At 40.1% G+C, this 17,549-nt stretch overlaps 1 protein-coding gene across 1 annotated transcript; it reads right to left on the reverse strand.

Annotated features, from left to right (window-relative positions):
- Positions 1-1,820: 1,820 nt before the first annotated feature.
- Positions 1,821-14,542, reverse strand: LOC133574235 (trace amine-associated receptor 1-like). The gene is made up of 2 exons (XM_061926332.1): positions 14,492-14,542; positions 1,821-2,637 (listed from the first exon to the last, which is right to left on the reverse strand). Exons 1-2 carry the CDS (start codon positions 14,533-14,535, stop codon positions 1,821-1,823), a joined length of 861 nt encoding a protein of 286 aa, XP_061782316.1. The 5' UTR covers positions 14,536-14,542.
- Positions 14,543-17,549: the final 3,007 nt, after the last annotated feature.

Raw genomic sequence — 17,549 nt, forward strand, 5'->3', positions numbered from 1 at the left:
CTCATTGTATCCCATTGGGTTTAGTTTTTTCTTGCCCTGATGTGGGATCTGAGCCGAGGATGTCGTTGTGGCTTGTGCAGCCCTTTGAGACACCCGTGATTTAGGGCTATATAAGTAAACTTTGATTGATTGATTGAAAGACTAAATTGAGAGTTATTTGGACACTAGGGGAACATATTCTAAGTAACAAAGACTTAAGGGTTAGGGTGAGGGTTAGGGTTATTGTAGTTTAGTTTTTTTGTGATGTAAGAACAGACCATATTCATTAAGTGGTATTAAAGGGCCATGCAGAATAAGACATTAATAAGTACTTAATAATGACTAATTAAGAGCCAATATCTTACTAATTTGCATGTTAATAAGCAACTAATTAATGGTGAATATGTTCCCCATACGAAAGTGTTACCATATATATATATATCGGAGTGCCATTTATGGTACAGATGCACACCCCTAGTGGTTACATTTCTACAATTCAACATACCTGGAAAGGGGTAAGAAGAAGCGAAAGTATATAATCATACCCCTTCTCCGTGTCTTTTACTGATAATTGTTTCACATCATTACTTCGTCATGGTTCCCTCCCTGTGTGAAAATGTGTGCATTATGTTTGTCATTATATAAATTATTAATTTTGAGCAAACATTCTATCAAATGTACATAGTATATGTGTATTGTGGTGTGGTCTAAAACAACTGTAACAATTTTAACGTGGTTGTTTTGAAATGTTTTAATTTATGCATTGTATCTTTAAACAGTTTAAGAATTGATAGGTCTCTTTGCAAAGGCACATTATGGTTTATACTTACTGGCATACGCATTTTATGAATTGACAGTTGTATAGGTCCCCTTTTGAATAATGGGTGATTGTGAGAGGGAGTGTCTTTATATGAATTATAGGTATAAATACTTATAAATTTATATTCATGGGAGAAAAACAAATGTCACACCGCCTGACATACAATATTTTGTATGTAAATGGTGTCAAATTAAAGACTACAGATGGATTCCTTGTGAATAATGTATTGTACACTGTACATAAACTAATAAAAACAAACATCTCAATAAGTAACAAAAAAACCAAGCACATTGCATCTAAAGATACAGTACATGATGATCTGAAAAATGTGACTTATTTGTACACTTTGCAATAAAGCCCTAGACAAACAGTGTGTATATACTGGATATAGGGAATATGATTAGAGCCAAGAAAATTAAGTGCACGTCTTCTTCTAATATTTAAATGTGCTTGATTGTTTGTGTCTTATATTTGTTATAAAGATCCAGACTGGAAGTGCATTTGATGATAAGATTATTAAATGAAATTATGCACACAACATTCAGTGTTAGATTTATTGGTCAAATATATTCAAGATATTCACAAGTATTCACACCTATAAAGATGCACATGTTGTTCTGAAAGGATTGCTCGAGAATGTGCACACTCCTATAACTGTGCACAAGTGTGTGCTTAGTCTAAATAGTCTAAAAAACAGTATTTGAATATTTTTTAAATTACAAACACAAATGCTAAAAGTCTGTTGTTACTTTCCAGGATAAACAAAAATCAGCAAAATACATTTCCTTTGACTTAAAAATGTGCCGAGTGCATAAAATGATGTTGGCCTAAACACTGACTTAGAGACTTAGACTTAGATTTAGACTTTCTTTTTATTGTCATTCAAATGTGAACTTTACAGCACAGATAAGAACGAAATTTCGTTACATAAGCTCATGGTAGTGCAGGATAAAAAAACACTGCTGAATGACATTAAACAACTGGTTAACTGATTAATGTGTTCATGTGTCAATCGTTGATTTTACAGTACGTTGCTCTGCCTGGAGCCAGGCTGCAGTATGTGCAGAGTGAGAATAAGTCTTATGGCTCTTCTAAACCAAGAATAAAACAAGGCATATATCAAAGGGTTTAAAAAGGAGTTGAAGTGAAAGAGTAATGGACCATATTTTGCAAAATGATGCATAAATTTTCTGTCGGCTCCCAAATGGACAATGTAAAATGGGCAGAGACACATTAGGAAGACAAGGACAAGGATACCAAGAGTCCTGGCTGCCTTCAACTCTGACTTCTTTGCTCTTACTGGAACAAAATGCTGAACTTTGACTGATGTAACATGAGAGCGCATGGCTCGGGCCTGAGACAAAGCGACCACAAACACTCTCATGTACAGAGTGACGATGATGCTGAAAGGAAGGACAAAGGTCACAACGACATCAACATTTCCTGCATTGTTGTCAAAAATAACAGCGCACTCTCCATAGCAGGACTGATACTTTCCAGGATGAGCCAGCTGATCTTTCAAAATGATGCTGTTGTAGAGGAGAGCAAAGAACCAACAGAGACAAACACAAAGTTGAACTGTTTTTACACTGACTTTGGTGTTATAATGCAGAGGATCACAAATAGCAACATAACGATCCGCTGATATCAGCACCATGTTTCCTACTGAGGCAGAAGTTGCTATGAAGGACAGTAAATTATACAGAGAACAAAAAACGTCACCAAAATGCCAACAGGATGTTTGTTGCAGGATTCCTTGCGGGATCCCCAGAAGGCCCACCAGAAAGTCAGAGACAGCTAGAGACAGGAGAAGGAAGTTGGTGGGAGTGTGGAGCTGCCTGGAGACATAGAAATAAAGAAGACAACATAAGTCCGGAGTGGACTAAAGAGGATTAAAGACATAGTTCACCACAATTTACACAGAAAATAAGATAGGACACTGAAAACGACACATTGAAAAACAGTATAGATGTCATGCAACAGGCTACATTAGGAACATGTTGCTGTGAGCCTTGAAAAAGGATAAGTGCCTGAAATGGGAGATTGAGATGATGACCAGCAGGTTGAGAACCACTGTGAAGATGCAGATGCTGTACAACAGAACACTCCAACGAACACCTTCAGACCAATGAGACGTTTCCTTCCTGCAGGATATGTTGAGGAGTTGTGGAAAGCAGTACTCGGATTGGTCCTTTGTCTCTATCATTTAGAAGAAGAGATGAGAAGCTGGAGCCCTGGCAGATATCTGTCTCAGCCCTATGCTTTATACATCTTATTAGTTTTCATACACCCCTTTGAACCTCCCTCAAGCAAACCCAAACAGTGATTAAGAGTATGATGTCATGATTACATGTTATGCTTGTGGTTGCAATAGGGGTCATTGAAAAATAATTATAATCATAATATTAATGATGTTTAATGGTGAAAGATGAATGGTGAGGTGTGCTTACCTTCACACAAACTGACTTGACCAGAATGTAAAACTTTTGTTTTTGCTCCCATCTTTTATGAGCCAAACTAAATTACTGAGAAATATTTAGAGATAGCTCTAACTAGTTTCTATGGGCACAAAAGGCCTATTTGTCAAAATCTGTGTTCTGAACCCTTCTCTTTTGTCAAGATAATCCAGCCACCTCACAGGTGTGACATTTCAAAATGTATTATTCAGTTTTAAAGATGTTTTTTTTCTTTCTTTCGTTCAGACGCCATCGGTTTGATGACGTAGAAATAAAAAAAAAAAATTAAAAAAACATATTTATGCATTCACACAGACAATGGGAGGAAGGATGAGGTGATAGAAGAAAGAGAAAAATACACGTTTGTCTGTGGCAGCATCTGAATGCATATAACTGTGGTGCTTTCAAGGGCCGTCAAATGGTTCGAAACTGAGGCTTAAGTAAGTTTTAAAGGAAAACTGCACTGTTTTGGGAATTTTTATCATCATCAAAAATCCTTTTGTAAAACGACAGTGAAAAGTGCTAGCAGGCGGCAAACAATGAAGGCACACATACATATACTTACACGTACAAATATATATATATACAGTATATATATATATATATATATATATATATATATATACAAACCCCATTTCCATATGAGTTGGGAAATTGTGTTAGATGTAAATATAAACGGAATACAATATTTTGCAAATCTTTTTCAACCCATATTCAATTGAATGCACTACAAAGACAAGATATTTGATGTTCAAACTCATAAACTTTTTTTTTTTTTTGCAAATAATAATTAACTTAGAATTTCATGGCTGCAACACGTGCCAAAGTAGTTGGGAAAGGGCATGTTCACCACTGTGTTACATGGCTTTTCCTTTTAACAACACTCAGTAAACGTTTGGGAACTGAGGAGACACATTTTTTAAGCTTCTCAGGTGGAATTATTTCCCATTCTTGCTTGATGCACAGCTTAAGTTGTTCAACAGTCCGGGGGTCTCCGTTGTGGTATTTTAGGCTTCATAATGTGCCACACATTTTCCATGGTTAGACAGGTCTGGACAGGTCTAGTACCCGCACTCTTTTACTATGAAGCCACGTTGATGTAACACGTGGCTTGGCATTGTCTTGCTGAAATAAGCAGGGGCGTCCATGGTAATGATGCTTGGATGGCAACATATGTTGCTCCAAAACCTGTATGTACCTTTCAGCATTAATGGCGCCTTCACAGATGTGTAAGTTACCCATGTCTTGGGCACTAATACACCCCCATACCATCACAGATACTGGCTTTTCAACTTTGGGCCTATAACATCCGGATGGTTCTTTTCCTCTTTGGTCCGGAGGACACGACGTCCACATTTTACAAGAACAATTTGAAATGTGGACTCGTCAGACCACAGAACACTTTTCCACTTTGTATGAGTCCATCTTAGATGAACTCAGGCCCAGCGAAGCCAACAGCGTTTCTGGGTGTTGTTGATAAACGGTTTTCGCCTTGCATAGGAGAGTTTTAACTTGCACTTACAGATGTAGCGACCAACTGTAGTTACTGACAGTGGGTTTCTGAAGTGTTCCTGAGCCCATGTGGTGATATCCTTTACACACTGATGTCGCTTGTTGATGCAGTACAGCCTGAGGGATCGAAGGTCACGGGCTTAGCTGCTTACGTGCAGTGATTTCTCCAGATTCTCTGAACCCTTTGATGATATTACGGACTGTAGATGGTGAAATCCCTAAATTCCTTGCAAAAGCTGGTTGAGTAAGGTTTTTCTTAAACTGTTCAACAATTTGCTCACACATTTGTTGACAATGTGGTGACCCTCGCCCCATCCTTGTTTGTGAATGACTGAGCATTTCATGGAATCTATTTTTATACCCAATCATGGCACCCAACTGTTCCAAATTTGCCCATTCACCTGTGGGATGTTCCAAATAAGTGTTTGATGAGCATTCCTCAACTTTATCAGTATTTATTGCCAACTTTCCCAACTTCTTTGTCACGTGTTGCTGGCATCAAATTCTAAAGTTAATGATTATTTGCAAAAAAAAATGTTAATCAGTTTGAACATCAAATATGTTTTCAACCCATATTCAACTGAATATAGGTTGAAAATGATTTGCAAATCATTGTATTCCATTTATATTTACATCTAACACAATTTCCCATCTCATATGGAAACGTTTGTACACATATATATGCAGTGGCAGGCCGTGCGTTTCCCACCAAGGCCTTTAGTGATGTCCGACTTCAATGATTACCTCTCAAAATACCGTAATTGATGTCACTACATGATCATTGCTGGAGAAATACTATACAGCAACACATTTACACCCTACTGGTGAAAATGTCAACAGTATACATATCGGGTTATTTTCTGGCGCATTTAAAAATCAATTAAAACGCATCGGCATCTAAAACATATACCGTAAATTTCTCTGCTTGGCTTATGCAACTTCCGGTCTATAAAGTTTGATTCAAAGTACACACTTTTCAAAGATATATTAACTGCCCTGACCACATGATGGCGAAAAATACACATGTAACAATGTTAATTAAATGACAAGCATGACACACTTTTACGACAGGAGTTTAGTTGTAACAGAACATCTACTGTCAACAACTTGTGATCTGATTGGCTATCGCAACTGTCTATCAACTCTATATGTGTTCTCAAATTAATCCACTAACGGTGAGTATCCAATCACAGGGCACATAAATGTCACGTTCAACATGAGGCCAGCTAGAAGGCCTTACTGACGACAACTCGTGATCTAATTGGCTGTCGCAACTGTCTATCATCTCTATGTCCCTTTCACTTACAGTGTACGGGCGCCAGCATTGTTGATTCTAAAGGCATCTGGCAGATTGGGTACAGCATGGCAACATAAGCTAGCTGAATTCTGATTGGATACAAACTAAAACTAAAAACATCAGCACTGGAAGGAGCATTATATGACATGAAAATAATATGATGTATGTATGTATGTGTGTATATATATATATATATATATATATATATATATATATATATATATATATATATATATATATATATATATATATATATATATATGCATATATATATATATATATGTACATATGTATATATATATATGTATACATTTACATATATATATATATATATATATATATATATATATATATATATATATATATATATATATATATATATATATACTCTAGGCATTTCACTTCACAGGTGTGATTGAAGCAAGTATATATATATATAAATATATATGTATATATATATATATATATATATACACTCTTGGCAGTTCACTTCACAGGTGTGCTTGAAGCAAGTATATATATATTAGAGATGCGCGGTTTGCGGACACAACCGCGGAGTCCGCGGATTATCCGCGGGTCGGGCGGTTGAAATAAAAAAAAAATTAGATTTTATCCGCGGGTCGGGTCGGGCGGTTGAAAAAAAAAAAAAAATTGATTTTAAATAGATTCAGACGGGTGGCAGTTAAACCAATTCGGAAATATATATACATAGTTAAATGTTGTTACCCACATACGAAAAACGAGCAGGCACCTGCAGCATGCCACAACAGAAGAAGAAAAAAAAAAGAGATAGCAACGCCGGCAGCAAACGTGGTACGCGACAAACTAAAAAAGGGAATACTAAAGACCAGGGGAAAAAAAGGCCAGAAAAGTTCAGCGTGGACTCGTTTTTATGAGGTTGTAAATCAGGATGATAGTAATGCTGGCTACGTGATTTGCAAGAGCTGCGACGCTGTTTATGTCTACGACAGTCACAAAACCGGGACATCTAACATGGTGCATCACATTTGTGCAAAACCCCGAATCTCCACAAACACCCTGAGCATGAGCAGTTTCGGCCGCCGTGATCCCAGAAGAGTGCGACAGGATGTTAAAACAAGATAGAAAGCAGCTGCCTGCAGCAGTTTGAGTGGCGCGAGCGCGCTTGGAGGTGCGCTCAGCGCGGCTCCCAGATGATTGCGCACTGGTGTGCATCTGGGCCGTGACAGCGTGGCACGCATTGAATGTCTCTGCTACATTGGATCAGTCTCCTTTCTTTAACAGGCAAAAGCTTTATAACCTCACTAATGCCTTCCATCGTCTATATTAGATATATAACAACGGGCGGGTGGCGGATGGCGGGCGGGTGCGGCGAGGCCTCACCTGCCATCATGGAAAGAAAAAAAATGTTAAAAAAAAAATGTATTAAATTGTTATATGTATCCAGTGATTATACTATAAAGTTATTTTCCATTTAACTTCACCAGTTTTAGATTGTTTTTATTCAAAATCGCTGAATTTTCACATTTGTCGTTCAAATACTGAGAAGAGGTGGTGCGGTGATCCGCAGCCAGTTGAGGCACGTCACTCAATTGTGCCTCACCATGGATTGCGGACTCGGCTAACTGCTGGCCTGATGTGCAGTGAGACCGAATTGCTATATGAATTATATTATACATTTCCATAGTTTAGATAGCTGAGGTGTATAATGTACAGTGTATTTTGTCAACAACTGTATGTGTGTAACGTATTTCTTGTGCTGAACAATCATAAAACTGCTGCGAAGACGCACTGTGTGAGGCTTGCGTAATCCCGCCTCCTGGTGCTGGTTAATGCACCTCCTCCGCCGCAGACTGCACCCCCCGACGGGAACGCCACACCAACCAAAGCCCACACCCAAACCCTCCACGTGCAAGACCGAATCCACCCAAAAAAAGTCACTTAACAAGAAGCCAAAAAGTGCAAAAACAACAATGCTCGCGCCGCAGGAGCCGTGAACGATTGCAGGGACACAGCATTAGGTACACCTGCAGACTGCAGCACGGATTTCATATTTCATTCATTCACAACTTCTCCAACACGAACACCACTGTTCCCGCACTTATAAGTAAAGGTAAGACCATAAAAACGTTTTTTTTTATTAAATGTGCTTTTTTTGTGTGCTACAGTTTGTATGTGTAAAGTTAAAGTTAAGTTAAAGTACCAATGATTGTCACACACACACTAGGTGTGGTGACATTTGTCCTCTGCATTTGACCCATCTTCTTGCTCACCCCCTGGGATGTGAGGGGAGCAGTGGGCAGCAGCGGCACCGCGCCCGGGAATAATTGTTGGTGATTTAACCCCCAATTCCAACCCTTGATGCTGAGTGCCAAGCAGGGAAGAATGCTGGTATGAGCTTTTAAACATAACCCATTAACTGCTGCCAATCAAATGGTGAATAAGATACTCTTTAGGGTTCATATGTTTGTAAATCTGACTGTGATGAAGTCAGTGCCTCACCAGCCATCAACCTCACCGCACGTCACTGATATATATATATATATATATATATATATATATATATATATATATATATATATATATATATATATACTTAAATACTGCGGTTGTCAAACAATTAAAATATCTTTGAATAATAATTGCATTGTTGATAGTTAACACAAAATTAATCGCGATTAATCGCAGCTGTATATAATTTTTCATCATTAATAAGTGTACCCTAGACAGATAATTGTTCAAGTTTTAACACCATGAAGTAGGGATGATGTTCGTTAAGAAATTATCGAGTTCGAGCCCATTATCGAATCCTCTTATTGAACCGATTCCTTATCGAATATCTTATCGAATCCAGATAGGTTGTTGTGTGTATACTGAGTTCCAAAAGCCATAGATGTTATATGACTGGGCCGGCACGCTGTTTATATGGAGGAAAAGCGGACGTGACTGAGGACAGCGTGCGGCCGTTGTAGAGTGAAGGTTTCAGGTGAGAGAGGACGCTAAAGGCACGCCCCCAGTGAGCATCTCGTGCTGCTATGTGCGTTGTAAATAAAAAAAATTGCCGACAAACACATCACCAACATGGACGAGGTGCCGCTCACTTTCGACATCCCGGTGACGCACACTGTGGAGAAAAAGGGACCGGCACGGTAGCGAATCGATACGCACAACGGGGCAAGAGAAGTTGGCTTTTACTGTTGTGCTAGCTTGCTATGCTAATGGACAACGAGACTGACTTTGAAAATGAGGAGAGGGAATCTGGCGTCTTTGATGGAGAACTTGCCCAGCTGTTCATTTCGGACACAGAAGATGAGGACTTTGATAGATTTGTGGATGAGGATTGATCAAAAAATAATGTGAGTACATTGATAAATACTTCAATAAAGTACAACCGAACTCAGCTTTGCTCCTGCTGCCTTTTTAAAACAGCGTCCGTGCATGCTCGCGTATGTTTTAAGCTAGCGTATGTTTTAAACTAGGGTATGTTTTAAGATTGCGTATGTTTTAAGATTGCGTATGTTTTAAGATTGCGTATGTTTTAAGCTAGCGTATGTTTAACCATGCCTGCGCCCAAAATTACGATGCGCCTTATTTATGCGTTAAATACAGAAATAGCACCCGTAACTGACACGGCACATTTTAATATGGTGGGCCCTATGGTCTTTGATAACGGGAACTGGTTCTCAAAAAAGGATTCAAATCCATGGAATCTGTTCTTTTCTTATCGAACAATCGGGAGAACCGGTTTCGAACATCATCCCTACCATGAGTGTGTTGGTGTCTCGCCAGATTTTGTATTTTGTAGAAATAAATCATTTATATTCCTGCTTTAGAAGCCCTTGCATTCAGAGGAGGAGCTACATTTCCATGTTTAGATAACAGTTTCATGCATAGATAACACAAAATGTTGATTGTTATGATCCCGCTTTCAATGTCAAAGATCCATCCATCCATCCATTTTCTACCGCTTATTCCTTTCGGGGTCGCGGGGGGAGCTAGAGCCTATCTCAGCTACAATCGGGCGGAAGGCGGCGTATACCCTGGACAAGTTGCCATCTCATCACAGTTCAATGTCAAATATGTTTTTGTAATATCCAATCATCCATTTTCTGCAGTTTATCCCTTTTGGGGAAACGAGGGAGCTGGAGCCTATCCTAGCTGTTATTTGTGATATTTCTACCTGAATAAATGCTTCTGTACATTACATGTTAATGGTTTTCATATTACTGAATTGCAATGTTTTAACCTTCTCTCTTAATTAATACAAATGTAATATTCACCCTGCTAATTATTGTCATGATCCGTGGGTCGGATCATGTTTTGTTTATATTTAGTATTTCCTTAGTTGTTGATTTGGTTCTGTTTCAGCACACTGGTTTGTTTCTTTGTTGCCATGGGTGCTGATTATTGTCACTTGCCTCTGAAGAAGACTGCAGATGACAGTTCAGGGTGGTATTTGACAGACGTGTGGACTCGAGTCATGAATTTGATGACTTTAGACTCGACTTGACAAAATGTAAAAAGACTTGCAACTCGACTTAGACTTTAACATCAATGACTTGTGACTTCACTTGGACTTGAGCCTTTTGAATTGACATGACTTGACATGACTTGCTACTTTCCCCAAAACCCAAAGATGAAAAAGTTATTCGGGAGCGCTCCGTATTTTTCATTGTGTACTTGTCTATCAGCGTTGCGTGTGTCAGCTGGTGTGCTCTCAGTACAACAGCCAATCAAATTAGATCTACTTTGTTTTCATCACACAACATTCATCCAATCAAATTGCAGGACAACCAACGAAGAAGACATGTCCAAACCACACGCCAGTGAACAAAAAATGATACCTAAAATAATTTTGTTTGGGTATAAAAATTACGAGGTGGTCAACACAAAACGGTTTGCAGTATGCAACACATGCGGTTCGAAAATTACTGATGGAGAGGCAACAACTTCCAACTTCGTCCGGCATTTGAAGTTGCACAAAGAACGGTAAGTTTTGAATGTAAGATAACGTTTATTGGCTAAGTAACGTGACTTTTATTTGCTGTGTAGTTAAATCAGTGAGGCTGTAAACTCACTGCTAACGTTATAACGTTATTGCAAACACGGGAATCTGTTGCAGTTCACTACCTTATTCATACTTTTTGTTCAGTGATTTTTTCTAAGCAGGGTTACGTTAGTCAATATATCACACGTAACGTTAGACGGCGGTCAGCAGCAGGGCCGGCCCGTGGCATAGGCCGTATAGGCAAATGCTAAGGGCGCCGTCCATCAGTGCCACAAATGTTGGAGAAAAAAAAAAAAAAGTTGGTACTATTATTTCTAAATACAAAAAATAATCCCACGTTAATTAAAATGCAAAGTAAAGCCTATATAATAGAAATATTATTTGTTACAACATTACGCCCCCCCGCCCCCTCCCTTCCCGTATCATGACTCTTTTTGGACGTCACCACATCAAAAAATCAACACAAGATGTCAAAACGGCCAAAACTGTCAGGTGCCCAGGGAAGAAAAAAGAGAAAAGAAGAGGAGGAGAAACGAGAAAAAGACAAGAGGTAGCAGGTAGGTAACGTTAGCCTACATGAAATTATTTGTCTGTTACAGAATGTGATAGTAACCTGGCTTTTTAGCATTAAGCTAATGTTAGATGATTCGGCAATTGCTAATCAATAAATAGCTAGTTCTGTTTTAACGTCGGGTTAATATTGTGGAGGGGGCTAAATTGTTATGGAAAATAATAATGTAACGTTAGGTAATTACAGTACTCCCACCTTACATTCCTCAGGGACATTTGTATTAGATCTTTTAAGCAGGTGTTTTTTGTTTACATTGTTATTGCCTTCTGGTTAGCTAATGTTTGCCCTGCAGGTAGTAGTCACTTTTCCACCCCTTTATATATTAGGTATAGTTGTAAGCCTAGTTGTTAAAGTGCACATCATTAATGTAAATTAAGCAATATGTATGTAAAAAATATTGTATTTCATACATTCATTTTTTATTTTTTGCATTCATTTATTTATTCATATTTTTTTTATCTTGTTAACTATTCTGATTGTTAATTTGCTTTCTTTAAGTAAAAAAAAGGTCAAAGACAAAGCTATTCGGTTTCTTGTGAGTATATACACTTCACTGCCGATGTGGGGGGGCGCCACCTAAAATCTTGCCTAGGGCGCCAGATTGGTTAGGGCCGGGCCTGGTCAGCAGCACCGCGTATTTTAGCCACCTAAAAAAAGACAAAAATAGTAAAATAAAGGTCAGTTAAAATGTATACTATATTATGAATATGTGTACCGTTTTAGCTAGCTTTCTGACATACTGTTGGTTGTTTACCTCAGGGGTCCCCAACCACCGGGCCGCACTACAAAGACAAGATATTTGATGTTCAAACTCATAAACTTTTTTTTTTTTTTGCAAATAATAATTAACTTAGAATTTCATGGCTGCAACACGTGCCAAAGTAGTTGGGAAAGGGCATGTTCACCACTGTGTTACATGGCCTTTCCTTTTAACAACACTCAGTAAACGTTTGGGAACTGAGGTGACACATTTTTTAAGCTTCTCAGGTGGAATTATTTCCCATTCTTGCTTGATGCACAGCTTAAGTTGTTCAACAGTCCGGGGGTCTCCGTTGTGGTATTTTAGGCTTCATAATGTGCCACACATTTTCCATGGTTAGACAGGTCTGGACAGGTCTAGTACCCGCACTCTTTTACTATGAAGCCACGTTGATGTAACACGTGGCTTGGCATTGTCTTGCTGAAATAAGCAGGGGCGTCCATGGTAATGATGCTTGGATGGCAACATATGTTGCTCCAAAACCTGTATGTACCTTTCAGCATTAATGGCGCCTTCACAGATGTGTAAGTTACCCATGTCTTGGGCACTAATACACCCCCATACCATCACAGATACTGGCTTTTCAACTTTGGGCCTATAACATCCGGATGGTTCTTTTCCTCTTTGGTCCGGAGGACACGACGTCCACATTTTACAAGAACAATTTGAAATGTGGACTCGTCAGACCACAGAACACTTTTCCACTTTGTATGAGTCCATCTTAGATGAACTCAGGCCCAGCGAAGCCAACAGCGTTTCTGGGTGTTGTTGATAAACGGTTTTCGCCTTGCATAGGAGAGTTTTAACTTGCACTTACAGATGTAGCGACCAACTGTAGTTACTGACAGTGGGTTTCTGAAGTGTTCCTGAGCCCATGTGGTGATATCCTTTACACACTGATGTCGCTTGTTGATGCAGTACAGCCTGAGGGATCGAAGGTCACGGGCCGCGGCCCGGTGGTTGGGTATCGGGCCGCACAAGAAATAATTTTTTTCTTTTTCTTTTTTTAATTAAATCAACATAAAAAACACAAGATACACTTACAAGTAGTGCACCAACCCAAAACAACTCTCTCCCCCTTTTGTTCTGGGCATTGAACATGAAGACTCTTCCTTCACTGTTCCGAGTGGCCATGAGAGTCTTGGCAGTGCCTGCCTCCAGTGCTCCAGTGGAGCGAGTTTTCAGCCATGGTGGCATCATACTACGCCCCCATCGTGCACAAATGACTGACAGACTCTTGGCTAATTTGGTCTTTTGCAAATGCAATGCAGCATAGGGCCCTGACATATAAAAAGTACAACTTTTTTGTTATGTTCACGTATATGTCATGTTTTTTCAATGTTAACACTTTTGTACAAATAAGTACATTTGCACTTTATTTTTCAATGTGTTTGTTCTGTAAAGGAATGAGTTAATGTTTAAAATGACTGGTTAGTAGTGCTATTATAAAGTGCAATGTCAGCACAATTTTATTTCCTGCAATTTAAAATGCACTTGTTTTAATAAATAAATACAGCGTTTGAAAAGCATACACAATCTGTGTTAATATATTAGTCTGTGGTTAAAAGGACTTGAAAGGACTCAAAACTCAAAATGTAGGACTTGACTTGAGACTTTCCAGTCTTGACTTTGGACTTGACTCGGGGCTTGCCTGTCTTGACTCGGGACTTGACTCGGACTTGAGGGCAAAGACTTGAGATTTACTTGTGACTTGCAAAACAATGACTTGGTCCCACCTCTGGTATTTGACCATCCTGAGGACGGTGGGGAGGCTAACTCCCGGCTCCATTCTATACAGCAAGGCTTCGCTCTGTCGCAGAATACACCCCCGAGTTCCGTATCCTAGCTGCTGACAGTGGGTGGGGGGACAAGGCTCTGCAGAGCGCGTACAGGCGGGGACTCAGCGAGGCAGTGAAGGACAGCTTACTACGGGACCGATCAACGTCCTACAGTGCTCTCATTGAGCTTGCTCTCCTAATGGACCACAGGTTGAGAGAACACCTTGTTGAGCGAGCACAAAGAGTCCCCAACGCTTACACCAAACCTGCCCTTGCTGAGACACGGACTTTCGCGATCTCCGTCTCTGTCTCCAATGCTTCTCCAGCTCACCCTGCCATAATGCCTCGATCAGCATCCGCCTCTGTGACACCCATGCAGCTAGGCAGGTCATGTCTTGCGACCGAAGAGCGAGAGAGGACATCGTCTGCTGCTTCCACGCCTGCCTCGTCTGCTGCTGCTTCCACGCCTGACTCGTCTGCTGCTGCTTCCATGCCTGCCTCGTCGTCTGCTTCCGCGCCTGCCTCATCCGCTGCTTCCACGCCTGCCTCGACGACATCCGCTGCTTCCACGCCTGCCTCGACGACGACGCGCCCACCTCCCCGTCGGCCACGGATGTGGCCGTTCCCTGGTCGCCCGCCTCGCCAAGTGTAGCGGCGTTCAAAGTCGCCGCCACCTGACTCTCCCTCGCTGGTTGCGGGGACACTTGATCTGGCGACCCACCGCCAAGTCCCCAAGACTACCTCAAGGGTATGCAGAAAGTCCGACAATCTATTCACAAGCAATGCATGCAAGCATGTCCAAATTTTACCCTCCAGGAGGAAGTCAAGTCCTGATATACGTAGTTGACGTATTATTATTAGCATCACCGGATAAGGAAACCTGTAGAAAAGATACATTAGCAATATTAAATCATCTACATAGTGAAGGACACAAAGTAAGCAAAACAAAAGTCCAATTATGCAAAACAGAAGTAAAGTATCTAGGACATTCTCTAAACAAAAATGGACGCACTATTGTGGAAAGCTGAAAAACAGCAGTACTACAAGCACCAAAACCACAAGCAAAGAAGCAAATGATGTCATTTCTAGGGTGAACTAATTACTGTAGAAGTTGGATACCAAATTACGCTGAAATAGTAGCTCCATTAAGTAAATTAATGTATAAAAAAGATCTAAAAATGTCATCACCTGTAAAGTGGAATCCAAAAGCTGAAGCAGCATTCTGTGAAATAAAAAGAGCATTAGTGTCCAGCACAACGTTAGCCTTACCAGACTATAGCAAACCGTTCATACAAATGGTAGACTGCAGAGGCCATTTTATGACATCCGTGTTGCTACAACAACATGGCGCTAAACAAAGGACTTCTCATCTAAATTAGACAGTGTAGCATGCACACTTCATCATTGTGTGCAAGCTGTAGTGGCAGCATCTATGGCAGTTGATAGCAGTAGTCAAATTGTACTGTTCCACCCATTGACCCTAAAAGTGCCTCATGCTGTGTCAGCACTATTACTACAAACTAATCTAGCGTTCTTATCACCAGCTAGACACTTATCCTGTATGGCAACGTTACTATCTCAACCACATCTGACAATAGAGAGATGCACAACACTTAATCCAGCAACATTAATTCCTGACCCCAGTGACAGAGAACCACATGACTGTCAACAGTTGGGAGAACAAACATCTAAACCCAGACCTGACTTACAAGACCAACCTCTCACGGAGGGAGAAGTACTGTTTGTAGACGGGTCTGCACGAAAAGGGGAAGATGGAAAAAATAGAACAGGATGTGCGGTTGTCACAGCAACTAAAGTGTTGAAAGCTCTCAAATTACCATTGAATTACTCAGCGCAAGCTGCAGAACTAGTGACACTAACAGAAGCATGTAAATTAATGAAAGATCAAAAGGTTACAATACACACAGATAGCCAATATGCATTCTCAACAGTGCACACATTTGCACAACTCTGGCAAAATAGAGGAATGATAACGTCAACAGGAAAACCTGTAACACATGGAGAGTTATTAAAATAATTATTAAAAACGGTACAGCTACCAGCTAAAATAGCAATATGCAAATGTGCGGCACACACCAACGGAACGGACGCAATATCGCTAGGTAATGCGCTTGCGGACAATACAGCAAAACAAGCAGCAGAAGAAGAAATACATGCAACAAAAAGACATGCAACAACAAAGTACTCCAAAAGAAAAATATAAATGGATAAAAAACGGAGCCACGTTGAACAAAGAAGACATCTATGTATGTCCAGACAATAAACCAATCTTACCAAAAAATCTGTATAGGTGGTGTTGCGTTTTGGACCAGTTTTTCCTCCCAGGGAATTCAAGTCACAATCCGCTCCCAAGTTCTTTCCGACACTTAAAGCTGAGTTTAAAAACCACCAGAGACAGAATAGGTATTTTGTTGTATATATTCTCAAAGCTTTGACAACATACATTTTAGATCGAGACCAGTCTAACCCTAGAACCTTCTCTCGCGCACACCCAAAATGGTCTCTCTTCCCAACGCCAAAAACCTCTCTTTTCTTCCACCTCCCTAGCCATAACAAAAGCGCAACTCCCTAGCCATAATACATTCCAAAGAACTCAAGGTTATCACACATAGTATGCTTGCTGACAGAGCATCAAGAGAATAAATGGAAAAAGACGAGCTGTTTTCAAATATGACTAATAAATGAAAGAAGTACAACTTAAATTCGGATATATGTAAATATCTGCCTCCGACAATTCCCCCTTCAGATCTTCTAAAAAGATCTTTATCACTAGAACAACACTTCTAAAATACGCCCCTCTTTGAGCAAGCTAGTAAAAATTAAAAGCATAGTTACATGGGAGATAAACGGATGGAATCTATGTCAATGTCGTCACTCTCCGGGAAGGAAACTAGCATTTCTCGAAAGTCACCACTTTGCCTGACCCCCTTCAGTGACATAGCAAACCCAGGTTGTTCAGCAAGCCCCTCAACAGCATCACGAGTCAGGTTGGTCAGTCTCAACAGATTATAAAAAACATAGTTAATGCGTTCTACATTTTTAGTAGCAGTCACAGGGAAATTAGCACCAATTATAGGAAGGTTCTCGAAACCTGCACAGGATTCACACCACAATTTATGTTGTGGTGGGACCCTCCTTGGTTGTCCAATTGCATCAAAGTAAACACCCTCAGGGTTTCTCATCAAATCAAAGGAGCCCGTTACACTCCTTCGAGATAAAACATGGCGTCCTCTGCGGGAAGTTAGAGAGGCCGCTGAAACAGGAGTTCCAAGGGGTGTTAATTTGGTACCCTCTAGGGTGACTGGGGTCACCAGTCTAACCATAGCACAAAGCCCAACGGCTGACGTCGGGATTCTAATGTACAATCT

Source organism: Nerophis lumbriciformis, linkage group LG31, assembly GCF_033978685.3.
Source record: "Nerophis lumbriciformis linkage group LG31, RoL_Nlum_v2.1, whole genome shotgun sequence".
In the NCBI taxonomy this organism is placed as follows: domain Eukaryota; kingdom Metazoa; phylum Chordata; class Actinopteri; order Syngnathiformes; family Syngnathidae; genus Nerophis; species Nerophis lumbriciformis.

Bases quoted from the DNA above. Each gene is read 5' to 3' on its own strand.
- LOC133574235 (XM_061926332.1), bottom strand. From the start codon at position 14,535: ATGGGTGTCACAGAGGCGGATGCTGATCGAGGCATTATGGCAGG. The intron at 2,638-14,491 runs GTGAGCTGGAGA...CTATGTCTCCAG, and splicing joins GATCGAGGCATTATGGCAGG to GCAGCTCCACACTCCCACCA.